This window comes from Hippoglossus hippoglossus, chromosome 7, assembly GCF_009819705.1.
Source record: "Hippoglossus hippoglossus isolate fHipHip1 chromosome 7, fHipHip1.pri, whole genome shotgun sequence".
In the NCBI taxonomy this organism is placed as follows: Eukaryota; Metazoa; Chordata; class Actinopteri; order Pleuronectiformes; family Pleuronectidae; genus Hippoglossus; species Hippoglossus hippoglossus.
In genome coordinates, this window is record NC_047157.1 from 8413561 (window position 1) to 8438798 (window position 25238).

The 25238-nt window shown below is 40.8% G+C and overlaps 1 protein-coding gene across 3 annotated transcripts in view; it reads right to left on the minus strand.

Annotated features, from left to right (window-relative positions):
- Nucleotides 1–933: 933 nt before the first annotated feature.
- cfap74 (cilia and flagella associated protein 74) overlaps nt 934–25238 on the minus strand; it is a 51973-nt gene continuing 27668 nt past the window's right edge. For all 3 annotated transcript variants that reach the window (XM_034591099.1, XM_034591100.1, XM_034591098.1), the window contains exons 21-38: nt 21949–22077; nt 16308–16395; nt 14014–14187; nt 13521–13654; nt 13072–13348; nt 10414–10548; nt 10091–10224; nt 9472–9606; nt 7804–7913; nt 7639–7694; nt 6948–7067; nt 6546–6701; nt 6275–6413; nt 5652–5806; nt 5209–5341; nt 3710–3837; nt 3002–3136; nt 934–2457 (exon numbers count right to left, since the gene is read on the minus strand). In XM_034591099.1, the coding sequence (XP_034446990.1) occupies nt 2353–2457; nt 3002–3136; nt 3710–3837; nt 5209–5341; nt 5652–5806; nt 6275–6413; nt 6546–6701; nt 6948–7067; nt 7639–7694; nt 7804–7913; nt 9472–9606; nt 10091–10224; nt 10414–10548; nt 13072–13348; nt 13521–13654; nt 14014–14187; nt 16308–16395; nt 21949–22077 (2443 nt within the window). In that variant the 3' untranslated portion in view covers nt 934–2352. The remainder of the gene's footprint in view (nt 2458–3001; nt 3137–3709; nt 3838–5208; nt 5342–5651; nt 5807–6274; nt 6414–6545; nt 6702–6947; nt 7068–7638; nt 7695–7803; nt 7914–9471; nt 9607–10090; nt 10225–10413; nt 10549–13071; nt 13349–13520; nt 13655–14013; nt 14188–16307; nt 16396–21948; nt 22078–25238) is intronic.

Sequence of the window (25238 nt, forward strand, 5' to 3'; positions counted from 1 at the left end):
AGGAAGTGTAATACTGTGGATACATCAATAATAATGTTAAAATAATGTTGTTGTTCTCAAAAGAACTTCTTAACCATCTCTAAACAGATTTCATAATCTTGTAATTTACTAGTGACAAACAGTTGTCAATCGTATCAAATGCATTCTTTAAATCAGTAAACACCCCGCCCGTGTATTGCTTTCATCCTTTGACTTGTGTGATTACTTCTATTAATTCAAACAGTTAAACGAACCAACTAAAATCAATGCACGAACAGCTCAAATAGTGAGTTCAAGTTAAAGATAAACAGTTGAAATAATTCGGTAAATGGTTGAAATAGCTTAAAGTAATGGGTTCATTCTGACTGAAACCCTGATAATTCAAGTGTGTGGGGGAAAAAGGTGTTGTAATAGTAAACACTTAGTGAAAGTTCTCCCCGTGAAATCAATGGAAAAGAACCCACTTGGAACGTGACATACGCAGTTAATGAAGGGAACCAGTACATGAGTTCATGTGGTGCAGGAGAACTACTGTTCTGTGTCACATTGATCCATTCATCTGTGATTGACAAACAGACCTAAGGAGGTTAAACTCTAACTTATGTTGGCTTGTTTTCAATTCAGATATTTAAAGTTACATTTTTAAATTCAAATTTACCATGATGACAAAAAAAGAGTTTGAAACATAAATCGGTCGGTTGTATAGAATTGTGTATTTTGCAATTAAAATCCATTCATTACCCATGAATGGATAAAGATGAAATATTGTGTTTGTTAAAGAGTATTTTCCACAAACTTGTTACAAACTGAAAGACAATAGATATCTTCATTCATTAAAAAATATTATATTGTTTTTTCCATGAGAATAATAAAACAATTGGACACAAGATAGCAGAGCATTTTTAATCTTTTAGTGTTACCCAGTGTTTGCAAAGATTTTGTGTCAGCTGATGAGTGGATAAAACACATTAGAGGAAACAACAAGTTCTGCAAATCATACAGTTTTGATAATTATGCACTTTCCTAGATGATTATTCAAAAAACTTTGATTATTTGACATTTACCACTTTAAATTCCAGGATTTATCAGAAACTCCATAACCACTGTTGGACATGGTGGGTATTTGGGCCTCCCAGTGGCAGGAACCTGTAAGTGCATATATCTGGTGCTGCTCTGTGCTCTCTCCAGGTCCTCTGGATGTGAGGGATTATAATATTCTATTCTCTCCATAGTGTCCTAAAATCAGTTGGAAACTGTTCTGATCTCCACTAATAGTCAGACATTGACCAGTAGGTTTAATCCACAAGAAGAGGCTTCAGTGTGATGTGAGAGAATATTTACTGTGTAACAGTTTCTGAAAACCTTAAAACTGATCATCTACTTTAAACCGTTTAAAGCTTTATTTAAGCTGACACTTCTATAATGCTAAGATGGTCCTTCACTGCCTTTTCCCTTTTAAAAACATTTGACGAGTGGAATACTTTCGTTTGGGTGATTTATATAGAACATGCAGAGAAAACTGGAAAGTCGATGAGCTAACTTACATGTCATGTACTTATTTGGTGCATAATCAAAGTGCAAACATTAATACAATATAGCTGATATGTAAACGATAATTATAAGTGTCTGCCTACTACAATAGCTACTGGCTCCAGATTGCTGCTGATACAAACTGACCAGTACGTCAGTGAAGGCTTGATCAACAGGCTACAATATCATTTGCTTTTATAATGAATGAATGAATGAATCTGCATTAATTCACATTTTAGTTCATAGACGACACCTTGTCTGACCTCAGTCTGAACTCTGTCTCCTTTCACTTCATGTGTACAGTACTAGCAAAGTTACAGTATGCACTTTACACATCTGCTGACACACATTTAACCAGGGGTCTAGTGGGCATCACATGCTCCCTCTGGTGGCGGAATTAGGTTCATTCAGTCAAGTGCGTGAAGTGGTGAAAAGTAATTTAAAGCTCTGCTCCTCTAACATCTGAAGCATCTGGTCTGTAAGAAAACTTGCAAAAATGTCAAAAACCTAAAGCTTTGTCCTGAAGTGGAGCGTCGGGATCACCACGGCTTTACAGTAATTCAGCATTTTAATCATCTACATTTCTAGTAACTGTATCTTCTACTTTGTGTTGCTGTCAAGTATAACACAATGAGGATCTAGTGTACACTGTGACTGTGTGGTAGAATGAAATGGTTCAAATAAAACTCTCAGACAATTCTTACTACCTTTAATTTTTTATTTATGTCAAACAGGGAATTCATACACGCACTGAATATACAGTATATGGCATATCTGTGTATAGTTTCAGTGTGTGTGTGTGACCAGATCTCCCCAGTGGCCGTCATCCAGGTACAGCAGAGGTCAGTCAGCAGTGTGGGAGACCGAAGCCATCAAGGTGACTCTGTAAACATGCTTCTCATCCCCCTTAACAGTAAGAGGCACACATGTCTGCACCACCTCATAGGGCTGAATGGTGTTGCACGTGCGCACACACACACACACACACACACACACACACACACACACACACACACACACACACACACACACACACACACACACACACACACACACACAAACAATTGGTGAGTGGAGAGTATGCACAAACAAATAGTGAAGTAAAAGGTAAAACATCTTGACACAGGATTTAGAAGGTTGATGATTTACACATTTTATACTTTTATAGTTTACTATAAAATGAGCAAAATTAGGAGTTTCCACAATCTTTGTCAGGAAGGAAAAAGCTGAGCTAAGACTTTTCAGACTTTAATCATTTTTTTTGGGACCTGATTTTTACCTAAAGATGCTTTGACTATTTTAATCATCGATTCAATTCATCATCAAGCTCCTTGATCCATTTGTCATGTGACAAGACTAAAACACAATCACACTTTTTAACATTTCATTTGCAGCAGGTATGAAGTCCACATTTTGCCATCAAATCCCAACTGACACAGTTTAAACTTTTTACAGTAAATACTGCAGGAAAGGAAAGTGGTCTCTTCCTCACCTTGTGTCCACTGTGAGGGATCCACGTGACCCTGATGGTGCGTGTGTGGCCTGCCTCCACTGTGCCTTTGCTGGGCTCCATACTGAAGCCCTGTTGCTGAAGGGACGCCACATTATCCAGGTAAAACTCACCACTCTGCAAAAAAAATGGTACAATGACCTAAGAGACATACAATGAAACAACCTAGGGGCAGTTGAACAATGAAGAAATTAACAAACAGAATAATAAGGATATAAAATAATAGTGATGGTAAATTCTGTTAAAGGGTCAGTGTGTAGAATGTAGTGAGTGAAGTTGCATGTTGCAGCTGAACACCCCTCACCTCACCCTCCCCTTCCAAACATGAAAGACAACCTGTGGTAGCCTTCAGTTGTCATAAAAACTCAAAAGGGGTTTAGTTTGTCCAGTTTTGGCTCCTGTAAATAAAATGGCGGCCTCCATAGAGAGGACCCGCTCCAAATGTAAATATAAAGTATTTAAATATAAAGGGCTCATTCTAGAGTAAAACAAACAAAAGGGTTAGATTGATTAAACACTAGTGAAAACATCGCTACGATTATTGTATATTTAATTTCTGCCAAAAGATCCTTTTCCCCTAAATCTTACACACTGAACCTTCAAATTTGTATGATGTTTATTCCAGCCTGAAATAAGCTATCAACCCTCCTACATGTCAGTTCACTGTGGTTCCTCATGCAGTCACAGTACCTTCTTACTGGAGCGGATGCAGCCCACCTGCAGCTCCCTGACTGCAGGCGTGATGGCCCCCCCGCTGCAGCGTGCCCGTAGGGTCACCAGCACCGTGATGCGGGGTTCTGACCTCCCCTCTGAGTCTTCTAGACAGAAAGAGGGTCATGTCAGCAGTTTTACCACATTTAAGTCGTACAGACTTTAACTTCTCTTGGATGGAGCTTTCTGGCACAGTTCATTTGAATCCCAGTTAAACATTTAAAAAAAAGCAAATGACCTGATTTATAACTTTGAATGCAGTGCTAGTGGCTCGGCTCTAGTGATCTGTGAGTGAATCTGTCAGTCCATATTTTTGTCCACAACTGATCAACTACTAGATGGGAATTGGTTGAATTTTGACACAGACTTTCTACACAGCGCTATCATCAGGTCAAAATTATAATTTGTCTAAACACTTTGCTTTAAATATTTCAAGAGCCAAGATAAACTAAGCTAACCATGTTAAACATTACATCCTAAGTAGTAACATGTCGGCATGCTAGTGTTAGCATTTAGCTTACAGCACCACTGTGCTTGAACATGGCTTCACTACTGTGTTCGATGACATCCCTTACTTTAAACTTTACATTACATAGATACCTAAATATAAATGTTTGCTGTTTTTGAAAGCATGTTGTACATTTTCAGACAGAGGGCAGATATAAGCCCACATGGTTATGCAACTGTAATATCACACAATTATAATGTGACATTAACTTGGATTAATGCCCACCTCATGTTCAGTATGAGCATGTTTCAAGAGTCTGATTGGTTTTATACTGTAGGGAAATGAATGAAAGCAACAGTCTGCGTAACTGGAAAATGGTCAGCAAAAACATCAAGGATACAAAGCGTATAGTGAAGGAGAAATAAAACACATTGTCCTAAAATATCATCTTTCTTTAAAAAACTGCAAATATGCAAACTTCAACGATGCTAGTTTTGCTGGGTGTCATTAACATTCAACATTACATGTTCTTTCCTGCAGGAACCTTGTGTCTGTGACACAATCAGCAGAGATCTAACGTCTCATATCAATTATTATTGATGTGATTTTAATGCACCAACCAACATCTGTCTGATTTAGCAAAACTCACAGTAGCCTTGTGAAGCAGGTGTGCCTATTCTCACACATGGCCTCTGTGGTGGAATATTATCTGACTGCTGGTGATGAGCCTATGTGCTGTCAGCATGCTACGATTAGCATATATTACTACTTCTCAGGTTCTGGCCTTGCTTGCATAAATCATGGAATGTGTCAGGGAGTTATTCGTCATCTTCATAGCGCCAGTGTCTTTACTTCCCCGCCTGACTTTCCCGTCTTGTTGAAGAGTCAATGACTGAGATAACTGAGGTGCTGAGGTTGAAGCTAGAATCGATTTTTCACAGATCATTTCCAGAGCTCGTTCAAACTGACTCTGTGTTCCAGTAAAACATCAGCAGAGGGGAAGAAGTTAGGGAGATGGAGGCTTTGCTACCTGTGGGCTGAGCTTGACTGGGTATCAGTGGAAGGAGGAGGGGTTCGAAGGGCACGTTCAGGACATCTCCTCCGTGTAGATACATGTTGTGGGAGGAGGCGGCCCCCGTCAGATCCATCACACACACTTCACTCTGAGAGGCAGAAATGACACAGTGGTGAGGTTGTGATATCATGAAGACCAGAGAGAGTAGAGAACATACAGGTGCACTTAGTACAAGATGGTACCGAGCAGACAGCCTGGGCCAAGTGATGACTTTTACAACCAGTGATGAAGGCCAAGTTCAAGTTGTGTAAAGAAATGCAATAAAGGCTTAAACGGTGTGTGTGTGTGTGTGTGTGTGTGTGTGTGTGTGTGTGTGTGTGTGTGTGTGTGTGTGTGTGTGTGTGTGTGTGTGTGTGTGTGTGTGTGTGTGTGTGTGTGTGTGTGTTATTATTACCGACCTTATTCATGAGCTGTATGGTGAGTTCGTCAGAATATTTGACAGACTGGTGGTCAGGCTGGAAGGTGACGGTGATGTCCTGGCTCTGTCCTGGAGCAATGCTGCCCTTTACTGGACCTGCACTAAACACACTCCGCCCACTGTAGTTCTGGGTTCCTGTATAACATACAAAAGATACATTGTCATCACTATGTCTACTGGTGTTATGTCAGCTAATAGTACGGCTGTTACAATGAATAGTATTTTTGTACACAAAAAACCTTTTCAGTTTTAATTAATGTGACCAAAGATACATACTGAGTGGAAGATTTTACAGTTGGAAAATCATCTCACTGACCTACTGACATATACACTGATACTATCTGCAATAAACTGGCACTAACCAATATATCGGCCTGGATGGCTTGACTGGTCAACTTAAAATTGTACTAACCATGTAAATCATGTAAATCATGTAAATGGCAGCTTGTTATGCTATAGAAACATACAGTATAAGCAGTACAATAAGTACAGTATAGCTAAATGCTTTTTAATCATTTTAATGCTATTTGTACCACACAAACTGACTGTATCGGTATAGTACATTACATTACAATATTAGCGTACAGCTTCATTTCATCTTACCCACAATGGGCCGGACCTCAGAGTCTGTGTAGTCACCCAGCATGACGGCGACAATTTCAGCGGCACTCTGAGGCCTGGGGGGAGACAGACTGGCAAGCAGCACCCTGAAACCCACCTCCACCGCAGAGTTGTTCTGCAACTGCAGACAAAACCAAGCTTAACGTTGTTACCAAGGATGCAAAGTGATGCCATGCAATCAATGCATATTAACAGTCAACACACTCGCAGTTCTGTTATCAATCATGTTCTCACACTCCTACTCTCGACTGACCTTTACGACCTGTGAGGTGCTCTCCTTCTCCAACACACAGCCGAAGTCGAAAAGACCTCCAGGGTGGGACGAGGTGACATCGGGGACCACGCCCTCCCCACGCAGCGTCACCTCCAGGCTCATTCTATGGTCACAGATGTCCAGAGTCTCACAGTACTAGAGAATAGTGGAGGGTGGGAGGGTAGGGTCTTAATATTCACTATGGTATTACTGACTTTCTTTTGAGACGTGCAATGACAAATCGGTGGACTAACATGGGACCTAGTACTAATTTAGAATAATTAACTTGTTGACGTCTGGGTCATTCATTATTGTTGAGAAGTGTGACACACTGGTGATATATGTGTAATGTTTGTTAGAATCCAGCAATAAACCAGTGCTTCATAATGAATTCCAACCCACCGTTTTCTCCTGATCTGGACTGAAGGCAAACAACAGAGTGTGTTTTCCTCCTGGTCTAATGCATCTGAGAGCATTGAGGAGAGAAATCGGTCCATGTATGTCCAGCAGTGACGTCCTCAGCTTGTAAATGGTCAAAGAAAAGAGCTGTGAAGGGTCATCATTATTATTTATTAATATTGACCTGTGCCAAGGAGGTTCTGTTTCCGCCCCTGTGCGTTTGTTTGCTTGTTTGTTAGGTGGTTTGTTTGTCAGCTGGATTGAACATACTGTAACAAACTGTGTGTGATGGTGAATACTTACAGTTAAGTAAGAAAACATCTTTTGATAAACTTTTTTGATTTTTCAGTGAACGGATCCTCTTATATATTGAAGACGCACCACAAACCTCACACTACATTCTATCTGCAGACAGATGTTTTAAAACTTTCACTTGTTGCTTGAAGTCATTCATGTATTTGGCATAACCTCTTTGAAATAGTGAAACTGTGAAAGACAAATGTGTGACCACAACAAGAAGTCATTATGATCAGGAAACAACCCTGTTTTAGGGAAGTAGATAAAATGTTAGAGCAGAAGTCTGATATAAAATAACAGTATCTGAGATTAAGGCTAAAATGAAGCAGACATGTAAATTGAATTAGCAGATGTTAAATCTATTAGCACTTGAGCTCTGGTTCTGCAGAAAGGATACGTCCAGAGGTTCATTGGAAATGTTCTGAACTGTGAACTTCTTAAACACCCTCTGTCCTAAAAGCAGAAGACAAAAATACAAAAAGGTGTTGGAGGTGTTTTCGAAAGTGAACATTTATAGTGTGTGAACAACCACTGAGTCACACAAACATTCAGAATGACTCACCCACTGCCACCTGATGGAAGTCTATGATGGAGTGTCCGTTGCTGGAAATCACCAATAGAGAGGGCTTGACAGCAGGACACTGCAGCTTCAAGTAGAGCGTGTTGAAGGCACTGAGGAGATGTTGGGACATGACAAGCTATGAAATCAGGAAGGTGGATAATAGCTCACACTTCACTCAAGCAGTTTGAGTCGGGAGAATTCTTGTTTTCATGCTGATGGATACAGAATCATATAATTGATTTGGGTAAAAGGTTTTTGCAATTAAACTTAATCAGAAGTTGTTGGGAACATATGTTTGGTGAGCTCGGAGTGGAAAATCAGGTATGAATTCATACAGCACAACATACGAATAAAACTATCATGTGTAATATGCCCCCTGGCAACCAATATTAAAACAACAGCTTAAAATCTAGGTGTCACATTCGATTCCCAACTGAATTTTAAAACACACACTAATGAGATGCTACTTCCATCTACGAAATATTTCCAAAATTAAATCAGTTCTATCTCTCCCTGACATAGAAAAGCTAATACATGCCTCTGTCTTTCCCCCTCTGGACTATTGCACTTTATACCTTAGTAACTCGTTTGCAGCTTGTTCAAAATGCTGCTGCTCATAGTTTAACTAAAACAAACCGTAGGTCTCATATCACACCAATCCTTGCGTCCCTTCACTGGTTGCCTGTTAAATTCAGGTTTGTTTTTAAGATTCTTTAATAACTTTCAAAGCTCAACATGGGCTGGCTCCTACTTTCATTTCCGTACAATCCCAGTCGCACCCTGAGATCGGCCGGCCTGTCCTTGTTAGCTGTCCCGAGGTCAAGGCTGGCTACTCAGGGTGACGGGGCTTTCTCTGTCAGGGCCTGAGGCTCTGGAACTCCCTGCCTGACCAGATTAGACTTGTCAACTCACTTCCGATCTTTAAATCACTGCTCACAACTTATTTTTTATAGGAAAGCTTTTTTAACATGATATTTGTAACTCTGGTGCTACTGTGTTGTTTTACTCTTTATTCCTTTTGCCTCACTTTTATTGCAACTACATTTGGTGTAGTTTCTTAAATAGGACATCTTCTGACTCTGCTGCCTATGAGAGTAGGTATTAGTTTAGTTTAAAAAGGCATAGAGGTAATGACGTCTGATCTACTGAGCGAGCCACATGGCTTTCATAGCAGCCAGTAGCCAGTCAGATTTACATTCAGCCTCAGCGTACCCTCAGGTACGGCTATAACCTTATTGCGATAAAAAGGCTGAAACACCTGATTATCCCAGGGTACAAATGAAGATTATTATTATTATTTTCATTATAACAACCAGTCTGACAGACCTCAAATGTGATGGTTACACAACTGTTCCTGGTCTCTCTCTCTTGGTGAATGAGGCCCATTGATACCAGTTTCATATCTGTACAGCATGTTTGAAGCTACAGCCACCAGCTTCGCAATAAGACTGACAACAACTTTCCTTCCTCTTGTATGAAAAAACACCTCCCACTAAAGCTCACCAAGTCACATTATTATATCTTGTATATCTGTCTTATTGTTGTTTATTTTGAACAATAATGTGTTCAAAACAACATGTTGTCTATTCCTGACTATTCTCGGTCAAGTTCTGAAACTTCCCTGGGCTGACATGTTTCCTATGTACGGGGGTGGACTCCATGTGTTACCTCCATGTCGGTGGGGCCTGTCTGTCATCGTCAGGAGGGTCTCCATCTGATATGAAGCAGGGAACGATGAAGTCGCTCCAGCGCTGAGTTACGGAGCCCAGCAGGGAAGCCCTGGCCTGCTCATACTGCTCTGACCTAGAAGTAAAAGACCCCACACATTTAAATAAATCAACAAGCGCTCCTTAAATTTTGCACAATGAAATCCTTTTCATCGAGGTTTTGCAGCTCAGCTGAGACACTGCAGTGTTTATGGTGTGATCAGTGCAAACCAAGAGAAGAGGGCATGCTGATGAAACCACTTATGCTTTGGCAGAAGAGAGACTGTACAAGTAAAAGCTTTGTGTGTAATGTATATTTCAGTGTTGTTGGATTTTAGACTTCTAACCAAGTTATTAATTGGGTATAGCCTACTTACAGAGACGGGCCTTCGGGGAGCATGTGAAAGATATTTCCTTAAGAATAATTTATTCTCTATATGCAGACCTAATCTTTGATTTTTGGCAATAGAATATTTATTTATGATTTTTTACTTCACAGGCATTTCCCTTCAGCAAACTAGACATGTTTTCCAAATAAAGTTTGATAAAAAGTGAGGACTAAGAAAAAAGAAAACTCCTACCCTGGCTGTATGTCGACAGGATATGGTGATTCTGATTGTTGGTCTTTCTTTGGCTCATCTGGCATCTTGCTGTGCTTTAGACTTGCAGGTGATTTTTTTCCTTTGACGGGTTCCACTGGGATCTCCTTTTTGGTCTTACATCACAAACATAAACATAACTGATGGGTTCATGCGACGGTTAAAATCCATGTGCAAGTGTGGTTATGAAAGAGATTTTGAAAAAATCTGCAAGCTGGGGAAGGGTGTCCACATTTAAAACTCTCTCACCAGCAGAGGGGGTCAGTAGAGTGGATGAGTGTGTGTGTGTGTGTGTGTGAAGTTACCTCCTGTTCAGAGAGTCTCTTCATCGCCAGCTCCTTCTCGCGGAGCACCTTGGCTCGCTGGACAACACGCTGCGCCTCTTCTGTGATCTCTTGCTCCAACATTCTGGGTCTGAACGTCACCTGAACCTTGCATCTCTGGTGAGGGGAGAGATGGTCGCATGTAAGGGATCACTGACCTCTTTAAGACCGAAAGCTACCTGAAGGGTAGAGAATCGTAAGGAGGGATACTTTCAATATATATAATGTCCCAGACTATCAAATATGAACGTACTCAGCGTGCTGTGGTTTTGTAAAAATGTGTTGCCTGCCGACTATGATACAACTTTTAAAATCACTTTAAAAAAAATGTGCTTCATATTTATATTCCTGGATAAACGGTGCATCACTTCTTCTGCAACAATTAAGTTAAAAAACGGTGTTGCATCATTATCTGCTGGAAGAACTGTTCTGTCTGCAGGAGTTTGTTTGTGTGTCTGCCCGTCTCTGTCCCTCTTCACACAAACTGACCATCCCATGTATTTAGACAGTAATCGATCCGGATCGTTCCGGTCACTTTAACCCTGATGTGCGTGTCACGTCTAGTCTCATGTTGTGTGTGGCAGGTGAACTGCGTGTGGACAAAATTTTTAAATACACGTCTCATAAATTCTCAAGCTAATAAAACAAACACAAATTAAATCTCAGTACTTTTCAGGTCCTAATTACTTCGGATTAGTGTTGGTGTTTATTGTGCAAAGTGAGCGCAGGTCAGAGGGAGGACTTGCGGCAGGGTAATACAGCACGGTACAAGGATACCAATGTGTGTCTGCCCCAATCAGGAAGCAGCAACGGGCCGCCACTGCAAAATAAACGTAGTGGAAACCCTGCCTACCTTATATTGAACATAGTACGTGACAAATAATTCCAAAAATATTTTTTCCAGAGACCCCCCCCAGAATTTTTCTATTGAGGCGTTCAGAGACCCCCATATTTTGCACCCAGCCCTCAACCTAATCTTAACATTAAGCTTGACGGTACTAACCACGCAACACCATACAGCAAAGCTTAATTAAAAAAAAAAATCTGTCTGATGTTAAACTTATTTTAGAATTCTAAAAAAAGAAAAATGTATGCTATTTTTTACTGAGCTCTTCTGGTGACTATGATGCTAATTTTAGAACTGCCTTAAGGGAACTCATTGGCTGCCTTTTAGCGACCAGGTGCTTGCGGGCATCGTGTTGGCTCCCACTGATGTGATTAATCTCTCACACTAATTGTTTCGAGGACGTGGTGATCAGTATTTTGTTTTGTGTTGTACACATTTTCAGGAAACTGAAGAATGACATTCAGATTGTAGTATTCTTACACCCTCGGGATTTTAATCTCTACTCTGATCCATTCTTCGAATTCTAAATTACTTTTTGGGCAGTGTGTGTTCCAGGGTTTCTCATATAACGTGAACCACATCAAGAGGATTGAGATTTATAATCCCCCTGTCACACAGTCGCAGAGTATTTACTGGATTTCTCCCTGTGGGCCTCTGTTATCAGTTTGGAAATACGAATACAATCGATAAATCTTTTCTATAAACATGGTATAGAGACTTCAAATACAATTCAGAGCCAGTAAACTGCAAAGATGTCTGATGAATATAACATTTTGATTCAGTATTTTTCTTATTGTGTTCTGTACTCATTGATATTGATGCACAGACGATGCAAAGGAATGAGAACTTGTTCACTTCCATCAGGCGTCCAGTAGAGTGCGGTGTTACACTATGAAATCCTCTGTTGTGAGTCAGTCGCAGCTGTGACGCTTGTTTGTCTCACTGTAATGATTTACAACCCTATTGAGTTAAACTGAGCAGCAACATTTTCCCTCTGAGATCTGTGAGTTTTGTGATTGTTACATATTTGTGGCAAATTGTCATAAAAGGACATTACCAGATTACTTCATAGTCCAAGGTTTAGTTTGCCTACATGGTCAAATAATAGGTTGTGTTTCTTTTGTTAGGACATGATTTTTTTCCAGGTGAAAAATACAATGTAGAAAACACAAATCAGGAGATCAAGCTCCTCAGGATTAATCAGACAGCAGGTGATAAGGAGGGAGCTGAATTAAGATCAGGACTAAAATATCTTCAGTTTACTGAGATAGAGCTTAACACAGTCTTTGTTAAAGGGGAAGAGCAGCAACTTAATATTGCTCTTCCATAAAGCTGGACACTTTAAACAAAGACTGGTCAAACATGTCCTGATTCTCACTCAGGGTCTCTGGATCAGGATGCTTGATCTACCTACATCTCCTATTATGCAACCACTAGTGTGAATAGTATGAATAGAAATATTAACTGATGTCATGGTCTTCATCAGCTGATGAGTTGGGTTAAAAACTTCAAAATAAGCTTATCGGAGGATCTCGAATCACGACTTCTTTGAAAAATAGCCAACAGTATCTTTTTAAACCCCACCTGCCCTCCACTTTCTGATGTGTTACAAAACAATGCAGATTTCCTCATCAGGGTTGTGTCCTTAGACCTGTTGAAGCTTCTCAAGAGCCACAAAGGGGAATTCAGAGTTGTTTTTTCCTTCCTCAGGACGAGCAATCTGCTATTTAGTTGTAAAATCTGTGGAGTGCCCCTTTAACATCGAGGTAAACACAAGATGGGTTTTACTCCACCTGTCCGGGGAGCAGGCGTCCTACTGAAGGTGTGATGCTGATGTCCGAGTCCTTGGGTAGGGTGAAGGAGAACAGCCTGGGTCCTTCAGGAGTCGTGACGTCCTTGACCACTGGCGTTACTGGTTGTTTGGACTGGTTACGGTTGGCGTGAGGGTTTGTGAGGTAAATTATGGCTTGGGAGTTGCCACATAACGCCGTGGCTCTAAACTGGATCAGAGAATGGGAGAGCTCAAGGGGAGGGCGGACACCCACTGCTCGGCAAGACAGCAGGAAATCTCTGATGCAAAAGGAAAAGAAAATGTTTAGTAATTAATTTACAAACATATCATTTAATCAATTAATAAATCAGACAGCAATCAAACCAGATTTCCTCATTCCATAAATCAATGTGCCATAAAAGATATCCATATATATCATTAAATTTTTTTTATTTAGGATTACAAGTGAACCTGTTTATTTCAGTCTTGCAGGTGAGCTGGAAGTTGTACTCTCTGGCTTCGTTGGCACTGAAAATCAGATCAATGTCCAGGGTTTCTTGTGGGAGCAGAGTACCAAAGCCATCATTGGGCTGGACCTCAATAAACTGTAATGTGGGAAAACACAAACAAACAGCTCAAATTCAAAGGGTAATGCTTAAGACTTTTTATGAAATCAGACGACAATGTTGTTGTCGGGGATTTTACCTCATTGTCAACAACCTTACTGTTAATTGATCACTGTTAGCATATAGCATCACAGCTGCAAATGAGACAAAACTAGTGACAGGATGGGTGAAGCTAGCACTGAACATACTCTTGACTCGTCTCCACTTTGCTGTTTTCAGTGAATAGTGTCTGGATTCAGGTTGCTGAACTGCATAAATACATTAACATTTAACCCAGGAAGAGAAATTCATACAACTGCAAACTGAAATCATAGAAGCTCATGTTATTCACGCAGTACCTCTGGAACTCCCAGGAAGCCAAACTCCTGTGGCAGCAGGGACAGGTTGGAGAGGCGGACGCGGCTCCTGACCGAATGGAAAACGGAACAGTAGCCAAAGTCCACCTCAGTGGGCTCGAACTGCAGGTCTGTGCAAGTCACCACTGCCTGCACCGTGAAATGGACAGGCTGCACCTGAACACACAAACATGGAGCATCTTTACAGACCTGCATTTAATGTGGATTCTCTTTATTTCGTCCAACCAACATGAGAACTTGTGTAAATCAGGATGTTTTGAATTACGCTGCATAACATGGTTCCGGTGTCTGTTCTGAAATCTGCTGTGCACTGGTATCATATTTAAAATCTTAATTATACATTTTCACATCATTCAGACTGAAGGAAAAAAACTGAAAGGAGAACAAAGAACATGGCACGAGGATGAGCTGATGCTCCTTTTGTCAAAAATTAAGACTTTTTACGTCCGTGATTTCACAAATATATGCACTTTAAATGTATTTAAAAAGCAATATCAATGTTTAAGACAAGGCCAGTTTAGTCATCCTCCATCATTGAGTGGTTGGTACGCAAGAGTGTGTGTGTGTGTGTGTGTGTGTGTGTGTGTGTGTGTGTGTGTGTGTGTGTGTGTGTGTGTGTGTGTGTGTGTGTGTGTGTGTGTTAGGTTTGGTCCCTGGAAGATTTGTTCAGGATCACCAGGTTAATTTACTCCTTTGGGTAAATCATATATTGATAGAAAACTAAATAATCTTATGATTTTGTGAGCAGTGCCTCATTTAGTCAAGATGACGTCTTCTAGAGTCATGTCAGTGCTCAGCAGATGACCTTGTTTACTGGTGTCTGCACCATTGCTGCTGTGTTGTCTGGTGACCATACAACAGTGGGTGTGTGTGTGTATGTTTGCACTTGGTTAAATGCCAGGAGCTCAGGGCCTGGGGTAGGGGTGACAGCTTTAGTGCTCCACAGGAGCATCCTGGCCCATTCTTTTGGCTCCCCCACCCAGCCCCACACTCCCCTCCCCTCCCTCTCCTCATCCTCGTAGGGAAAGGGAAAAGGGGGTGGACAGGGGGCGAGTCGGTGACAATATGGCACGAAGATGCACCAGATTTAAATTTACTGAGAAAGAGTACTGGCATTGATGCAACACAAATGTTTAAGCAGCTGCTGTGTGTGTTTTTTAATAAAAGCTGCAGCTGACAAGTTAAAGGAATTCGGCTGCTGTCAGGATTTGATTTTCCACTTCAAGGATTTCTGAATTGATTGTTTTCATATTTCAAAATACAAGCTGCACCCTGAAGAAGATATTTTGATTTGTAGCTGTTGAGAGGAACAACGATGATGGCAGTATACAGCAACTGGTGTAAAGAGGTGACTTCTTGTCGCAGTTGGAAACAAAAGACAGAAAAAGACTGAAGCCGAAGCTCTCAAATTCATCCAAGATTAACCCAAAATCTCAAAGTGAATTAATTTAGACTGCAGTTAGGGTTACCAGTTTTCTAGAAAGCATGATCGTTACCACGGTAACAGGTCATTGGTCGACTGTTTCATACGAAAATGAACCTCGGGAGCTGTGAATTAACTTCTCTACAAACATTTGCATGTGATAAATGATTTTTTACTATAGAGTTAGAGAATTTCTGAAGCACAAACCATTTTTTGTACAACTTCTTTCAGCAGGAAACTTTGATGCCCATAAAAAATAACTAAGTATTAGTTATGTAAGACTTTATCTTCCAGGAACCACCTGTCTGGGAAATACAAATTATTTCTAATCCGGACTATTGAGTATCATGTCTTCTTTATCTGAGGGGACTCCATTGCCTGGCATTGACCAATAATGATACAGGCAATATGTGAAGGCATTATGAAATCGTATCCCTCATTCCGTAAGAGCTTAGCATGAAAGGCATGACATTTAGTAAAAACAACAGAACAATAGGAATGCATTTTAACATGTAACATGTCTGCGATGGAATAAGAGAATAACACACACTGTACATTCCTTCACAGTTCCCTCCCATCTTTTGAGCTTCTGGAGACATTTTCAGTAAAACAATGTGAAATGACCCTTACGCTCTGCTTATTGACGCCCATGGACTAACTGGGCCTCGGAGGTGGGAGATAATTTTAGCTTGTTACCAGCTAAATATGTTGCAACCTTCAGTGGGTTTGTTTCTGTGAGGGACAAAGTAGGACACAAGCCCTGTACGGCAGGATAGGTACACTGTTTACAGGATCACAGAGAGCTGTACTGTAAAATACACTGACTGTACACAGTGTAGAGTACGATACATACCTGGCCTGCTACTTGCACTGTCATTGGAACCTCCAGGACTCCTGTATCACTGTCAAAGTACTTCGTGGCATCTTTGGACAAGGAAAGTCTGTGAGAGAGGAAAAAAAAACAGATAATGTAAGAGCATGCACCATTATGCAAAGTGGCACTTTCTCAAGAACACTGCTTCATCTTAACATCATGTACAGAGGAGAGCAAAGACGACCAATTAGAGGTTGAAAACAAATCAGAATCAGATCAGAATTATTTTTATTGCCAAGTATATTTACATATACAGGAAATTGCCTTGGTGTAAACAAGTCATTTCAAAGGTTTCTAATATTCTTTTTCAATAAGTCAGATACAGGCAGTCAAAAGCTAGGAGCCACTGTCAAGCTTTTCAAAGAAAGATAAAGACGCAGACCCTGAACACCCATTACTTTACTTTAACCCACGACTGTAGGATCGGCTTGCCAGGGAAAGCAGGAGAGAGATGTGGAGTGCGCCTCCACACTAGTGTAGGTTGTAGCCATGGTGATGGCAGAGACGTAAGTATGATTCAAAGAGGCCCGGTAGTCATGCACAGGCTTATGTAAAAACTCCAGTTTCTCAGTATCGTCCAGTGTTCAGAGCTGCTTACGTGATAATATAACCAGTATACATGGTCTGTATGTATGTGTAGCCTATTATCATGTAAACATTGGTCAAACTGGTCAAATGCAGTTTGTGGTAGAAATCCACCCCCTCCTCTCGCGCTCCCACTTTCCCTCCATCCTTCTCGTTTTTTTCTCCCTGCTACTCCCTCCTCTGTTTCTCTCTTATCAGCTGTCTTCTCTGTCTTTCTCTCTTCACGCTCTTAATGCTGGCTGAAGGTTTGAGAGCTAATACCGTAAATGTCAGTGGTTTTAAAGCTCTCCAGTTGTCAACGTGTTTTCTTTTTTTCAAAGCGCAACAACCGAGCCTCGCCTTCAACAGATCTGTCAGCTTCAGGTTCAAGGACAGGTTTGCCTCCGCGTTTCCCAGGCCTCGTTTCTGCAGACGACTGTAAACACGCCGCCCTGCTCCGACACCCTCAAAGACTCAAAGCTTGATTGGCCACTTCCTCACAAATTAAATCTCTGCTTTTAAGAAGACGAGTAATGGAAAAAAAGTGTTTGTTTCCCTCTGCAGCTTGACCAATGAGCACAGAGGGTGTATTTAAGGACCCACTCTTGTTCTGCCTGCTAATAGAATCGCTGCTGGAGAGTCACTCTTGAATTAGCTTGGCAGGGCAGAGTGGAAAAGCCTGGTGGGACGTCGACGGGCCATATGCTCGGGAGAATTTTGCGGATGGATGGGGTTTCAGATTTGTCGGAGTCCTGCACAGATTTACTTGTGTGCTCGTCCTCTCCGTTGCCAGATTACCCACAGCCTCATCCAAAAGTAATTCTCCTCCGTGCTCTTTAATGATACTTCTGACATCAGTGGAGGACATAGTAAAATGGAAATAGTTGTTCTAGTCAGAGAGCTGTGACGTGTAAAGGATTTGACCAAGAACTATTGAAATATTTGGGCAGATCAACCTTATCTACACTTCCATCTGTTAAAAAAGAGAAGTGATAATCACGATGAGCACATATAATCCATGAGAGCACCCAAAGGACATTTTTTTATCAGATTAGGAAGCGTTTGATGTGGGTAAAGTAGCAGGTTTAGTACTTCAGGTAGATGCGAGCCAAAAAGGTACAAAAAATAACATATACATATTTACATATATATCAAAATCCTTTCCAATATGGGCTCCAGCTTGAATTTCACCTCACCAATAAATCATCAATCATTAAAGTTTCAGGCGCTGGCGTGAGTGGTGATCTAGAAGTGACAGCACCGGAAGAGCCGCCGGTTTAATCTGTGGTAAATCATCCCTGTAATCTCCCTCTTATCAGCTGGAACCGCTGGGCCGGGAAACACAGCTCGCTCTCCAGAGATTACACCTAAACTGTTCATTCAAGCCATCCTATTCTAATGATCTAGTCATCAGGTTTACACAGCAAAATAAGACACAAATTGTCCTCTTGTCGTTTTCAAATCTGTTAAACTGAAATTCTCCACATGCAGGACGTATTTCTTAACGCTGGAAGGCCGGTTTATGGTTGTATAAACTACTAAACTAGGAAAATGTTCAAAAGCCAAGTTAGCCTGGTCACATAGGTAACATAGCTCATACTAATGCTAATGAGCCATGATGCTAATTCTATCACCTTGTTTTTCAGTGCAGTGCAATAATTTAAATAGGTCTGGTGTGATTTACGGCAATAACAGAGAAATACAGATTTCCTAACCTGTCAGATTTAGTCACTTATCATTAAAAACATTAACCACTCCAGGATATAGCTTATGTGTCCACCAATGTTTCCTACACTTAAACTGAAAATGAAAAAAATAAACAATATCATGTTGTAAATAGAAACACAATTAAACACAATGAACATGAGTCCAATGTCAGGTCTTCCTCTGAGTGTAACTAAGCAACATCCCTCTTTGCTGCACAAGATCACAAACCTGTGTGAACCACTGGCCTCGATACTATGGAGGGGATTATGTAGAGAATGGAACAATAGCTGTGGATATGTGAGGGAAACATGTGGGCCGTATGGTGACAAATAAAAGTGGAGGAAGACAGAAGGCAGAGACGGATGAAGCGAAGGAAAGACAGGAGGTTGTGGGCAGGCTGAGCGCAATCCTCCACAGTAGGAAGCAAGAATGTGCCCACCCTCTGCTGAGGAGCCAGAGGAGGGAAGGCAAGAGGCAAACACCTGTGTGAAGACTGAAAGCTGTGAGTCATTTCAGAACAGAGATTTAACGTGTGAGTGTGTCTGTGGATGACACCCAGTGAGAGGGAAAGCAGGGCTGCTAATGAGGATTTTGGACATTCAATCCCAGGCTCTGACTAGGGAGACTTGGCCGTGCCATTTTAAATGACACACTGCTGCTGCTGCTGCTGCTGCTGCTGCATTAAAAAATAGCAAACCTTCCAAAATTCAACAGATTGGAAGGCGAATTCCAACCGTGACAGAGATGACACAGAGGGCGACACATCTTCCTGACATGTATGGTTTGTGCATGATTTGTATGGATCTCCTGCTGTGGGTGAGACAAATCTTTGGAGGCTTTGGGCGAGATAAATCCCTGTAAATCTTTAGAAAGTAATCCAACAAAACTGATCACTGTTTTGAGCTATCTATGTTAAATATATCTGCTATTTCCAGAATCATCAAAGAGTCATCTGATCTGTAAAAGAAAGATTCCAACCTCTGCACAATACAAATCTCTTTGTTCATTTCCCAAGTTGTGTTTTTTCCCCCTATCTTTATTTGAAATCATATATGCATATTTCCAAAAGTGAAAAATGGCTAAAGAAATAAAAGTAAAGACAAGAATAGAGGAGATGTTTCATGACTATGAACTCATTCCCTGGACTTTGGCTCCTGATTAAGGAGAGTTTTGGTTTTGATCATCGAGTTTTCACTCTGTTTCAGTATCTCAGTCATTAACTCTGTGTGCTGATGATGTTAATATAATCACAGACAAACCCGGTGGCTCAAACTACAAAAGTAAAGAATAACAAACTGGAGCCATCCTTTGAGAAGAACACTGTTGTAAATGAGAGCACAGGGAACTGGGTCTGGTGTCTGAGGTTATGTAAGCAGAATCAGGGCCAGCCATATAAGCAGCGGTTGGATGGTGGATGCATGGAGGGATGAGAGCAGTTTGAGAATAACAGAGAGAGGCAGAATAGATTTAGTCAGAGGCACGGTGGAAAAGCACAGAGACAGAGAACAGTGGAGATTGAGAAAACCAAAAGGGTATAATTAATCAAAGAGGTGAGGGGCCAAGAAAAAAAAAAGAAGTACGTGAGAGAGAGAGAGGGAGAGAAGTGAAAGAGAGAGGGACGGAGAGTGTGATAAAGTGTGAAGAGTGTGATACGGAGGGAGTAGGGAGGGGGTGGTAGCTGTGTTAGTGCTCGTGAGCGTGGCACCATCTTAGCAGCAGCACGAGTAATGCTGTCCTCTAATCCTTGCATTAAAACCTCTGCCGATTCACTAAGGCAGATTACTGGCATTTCCCCACCATCTCCTCCTGCCCCCATGACTGAACGATGACCCCTGCATTCCTCCGAACTTTTGTCAAGTACGAAAAAAAAAACCATCCTTCTGTTTGTATTTTTTTTTTCCTCATCAGCTATCAATACACAAAGTTGCTGAACTGTGGAGGGAAAAAAACTGGAGGGTGGGCAGAGGAATACTAGCGCCCACGCTGAGTTTTTGCATACTGCACGCCTCTCACATCTGCCCTGGGGGTCCCCGGTCGGCTCTCCTGGCAGTTCAACTCCTGCCTCTCCTGCTGTCTAAATATAGAGCTGATATTATTGTAGAAAGAATTACCATGTCCTTCAAAGTCATTCTGAACCATTATCAGAAGCCTTTGTGCCGCTGCACTCAGAGAACAGGCATTGTGGAGCAACTCTTTTTCTACCGGCTGGCTGATTGTGGTCATTTGTGACTCTGTGAGACTCCACAGCTTTCTTTTGTCAAAAAGAGAAGCTATCATATAAACAGCGCAGTATCCTAGTCAATGATTTCTGAACAGATTTAGTCAGCTGATATTCTATTTTAATACCATTTGGATAGCTACTTGCTCATCGCTCTTGAGATATTTTGCACTTTCATGCAATTTATGGCAAGCTATGGGTTAACCTTTAGATGATATGAATGCAGGGGCCTCCTTAAAAATACAATTCTGTGGTACGACTGAATTAAAAAAAAAAATTATGCTACTATAGTGCTTGTCGTTAAAACAATATCAATAATTATAATATATAATTTTCATCAATAGCAATTTTGGGGCATATCAACCAGCCTTATGCTGGTGCATACAGATCTCATCAAATGTAGTAAATTATTATAAGGTTTTCTATATCTAATAATTCCAGAAATCTCTGTCTGGCTGTCTGTATGTGGAACACATATCTCAGACAACCCTTATCTCATCGCCTTCACACTTGGCATATGTATTATTAAAGGCCCTAGGAAGTGCAGGGGTGCTATTTGGACATGCAATGTTCTATATTGATCAACTTTAAATAAACGTTGACTAGCGCTGTGTTGTAGCGGCAGCCGGGACTCGACGTAAGTGATGTTGTCGATCCTGACAACAGTGCGTTCATGAACACGGCAAAGATAACTGATTCTCTGGGGTTCTGTGTAATGAGTTGAGCTTCACTGAACTTTGAAACAGGTGAGCAGCTCTTTGTGCCGCAGTGGTGCTGCAGCTTCAGGGTTTAACTTACTGCAGGTCACTTTTACAGTTTCAGAAAGAAAGCTGCAACCAGCACAACACATGCAAAGCAAACAGAATTGTCTGTACTGTAATCGTGTATTGTTAATTGTGTGCTGCGGACACCTCTAAAGAAACTAAAGAACCAGGTCCACAGATGCCTGAAAATGCAGAGGATAGAACGCCACAACCTCCTGACTCAATACATAGGATTCTCCTTAGGATAGACACAGTTTTCACTTTGAGGGAAGGTGGATAGAATCTTAACACGCTGACAGTCCAAAACAAGATTATCAATGCTCCAGTGATTCCATTATCATTGAATCCTCTGTGTGTCCTTCCTCACCTCGGCAGGAACTTCAGCTGGGCATTAAAACTTGATTGAGCCTGGATGAAGCCGGTCTTTGGTAAGAGCTTCATGTGTTTCCTCATTTCCGGGCACACGTCAAAAGTCACCTTCAACGCAGTGCTGGCTCTGAAAGGACAAGGTTTCATTGGCATTAAGCGAACACATCAGGTGCATGAATCTAAAGACAAAGGTGATGTATAGAGATAGGATTATGCACAGGTGGTAGCACACAGGGATTTATATACAGGGACATTGTAAAATATAAAGGGGCAGACATCACTTCCACCTAGTCTGTAGGAGATATGCCACAGCTCCTTGCTTGAGATGACAATACTACACCAAGATGGTCTCTTTATTAGAGCTGCAACTAATTATTATTTTTATAGGAAGTAATTTGCTGATACATTTTCCAAAGAATCAATACCCTTAAGTCCACACTCAAATATAATGTCCACACACAAAAGCAACATATTTTATCATATGAGAAGAGATCAGAGTCATTTTGCCATTTTTTCTTGAACAGTAACATAAACAATTAATTAATTATCAACATAATTTATTAATATAATTCAAATATTATACATTTTATGTTAACTGAAATATCTTTACTCTTGTTTTTGCCTTAAACCTTTTTAGACAAGTGGAAAAAGCCATTGCCACGTAACAGTGATTGGTTAAATGATTGTTAAAACACACCCTCAATTTCCAATCCAAAAATGGTAAATTTAGCTATTCATAGTGGACAATTCTGCAAAACATTCAAACATTTAAAACATATTTGAAAATGTAATAATAATAAATGATTTATTCATACAGTGTCTCCAAAATGTAAAATACAACATGTTTAAGTTTATAGAAAGATAGTTAAATTCCAAATGTTTAACTCATTTGAATTCCTTTTCAACCTCCTTTGTTTTGCTAATCAGCAGTAAAGCACTTTGAATTGCATTTCATTTGTTTAAAGGTGTTATGATGAGGTATGATTAGAATTATCTACAGCTCCCACTGAGGTTCAGGACTGATACTGCAGCCAGCCACCACAGGGTGATCAAGACGCTTTGGCTTCACCTTTGACACCGCTGCCATGTTGTCCATTTTTATATACAGTCAATAATAGGGACAAACCCACTCTGTCCATCCGGGTACTACATGCCCATCCACTAAAATGACCTCTACACACTAACTTTTTCCCTTTAAGGATGACCTTCTTCCCTGCCTTGCACTGACATCCTGTATCCTGCAGTATTGTTGGAGACTGAGCTGGACCAATCAGATTGATTCTTCACAGAGAGCAGACTGTATAATGAGTTCCCTGGAAGGGTAATTTGATGACCTACAGTTTTTTAGGTCCTCAGGCAAAATCCTCTCCCCTGGCTCTTTGATACAAGAGAATAACTCAAAAGTATCATTGGTATGCCTGTTCCCATTGACAATTGGAGCTGCAGGTTTTTCTTTTCAGGTGATATAAACAAGAGAAACAACAATAAATAGATATTTTAGGTGCTTTGCCCAATACACATCCTCTAATCTAACCTCTAATCCCTCGAGGACTCGGCGAGGACAAACAAAATACTTTTGTTTGAGTGACACCTACAGAAATGGCCTTGTATTGAGTGATGTACAGAACACCACGTCCGTATCACTCAGCTGACCCATTTTCCAGGAGCTCCAACAGATGGTTGCGCCTGTGGCTACAAGCCTCAGTAATAGCTGAGGTTTGTGATATAAATGGCTCCTCACCTTGGGAATTCCACAGCCCACACTTACACACCTTCCTAAAACAATGACGGCACAAACACACTGAGGAAAAAAACTCTCTGTTGGCTGCAGGTGATGTGCATGTACAGCAATAACCTTTTGTTGTGCCTGCTCATGTCTTCGAGAACGCAAAGGTAAGAAACGAGCAAACTGAGGCCACACAGAATGAGGAACCCTTCATTTTTTCAATTCCCCTCTAAACTTAAATGACCCACTCTGATGGGGGTTAAACAGATGGTTGTTTCCCTGAGGCGAGGACTCTCAGGGACACTCGGGGGATATTAAAAGCTTTCTTTATTCCAGCCAAATTATAACCTTCAAATCACTCTTGGGGGGGAATATTCATGAATACATAATCATTTAGGGTAATTAGGATTTTTAATTAACAGGGGTATTTAGCTGATCCTGTCTTTTTTATTGGCTGCCTGCGTGACCAGTTTGTTTCTGAAGGAATATTTTGTTATTTACAGATAAGTTCATGGCAGCTCACACTGTGACACTGGTGAGTTTACCTTTACAGTTAAAGTTGTCTTTCCTTTGTGCATAAATTTACATGATAAAACAAATTCAGGGAAGCAATGTGGTAGATATGCTTCTAAAATGTATCCTGAAAGAAGAGTTTATTATTTAATTCAACTATAGGAAAATATTGGCACATGTCTATGTTCAAGTGACAATGAAAAACAATGTGATTACAACCCATAAGACATAAGTCTGCGTATGGAGGGGACGAGGTGGATGCATGGGTCAAAGAAAAGTAAGGTCAGGACAACTCATCTAAAAGTCATTTTTAACCATTTCCACGATTGTTACATAAGCCTAACTATGTAACCATGACGATCAAGGTCCCCTAACTTTAAGAAAGTTGTAATTTTAATCTAAATCATGGTCGTTCTCTAACCTAATCAAATTGCTATAACGTCTTTGTGCCCACACCTAACCAGGTCATATCAGAAAACACTGTCATTCTAGGAGGCCTGAGCAAATTTTATATTTTGTTGTTAAATTTAAAGGACTTGTTGGATGAGGAAGAACTTGACACCTTTAAGATGCATTGGAACACTGACTGAGAGCCAGGTCCTATTGTCTAATATTAGTGGCTGACCTTTGTGATACCCTTGTTGCTAAATGGGAAGAAATAACAACAGTCAGGGTTGAAAATCTTGTGGAAACAAGCTCCTTAAGGGGTGGAGACTATTGCAGCGGCAGATAAATGCTTGTGAGTGCAATCTGTGCAGTACATTGTGTTCTGGCTATCCAGCTACAGCGGGTACAAATGTTTCTCTGGGTTTGATTTAATTTGCCATTTCTGCAGCTTACATCCCTCACAGCCACATCTCTCACTCTTCCATGTGCTGCTTGTAAAACTAACTTCCTCACAGTGAATGCACACCCTAAATATATTTTAGTCATTTATTTTCAATTAAATAACTCTCTGGAACTTGAGCATGACGTGGTTCCCGGGCTAGTTTGAGGCACTTTAGTGTAACAGACATTTATCTGACTGGGAGCCACTGCTGCATGTCAAA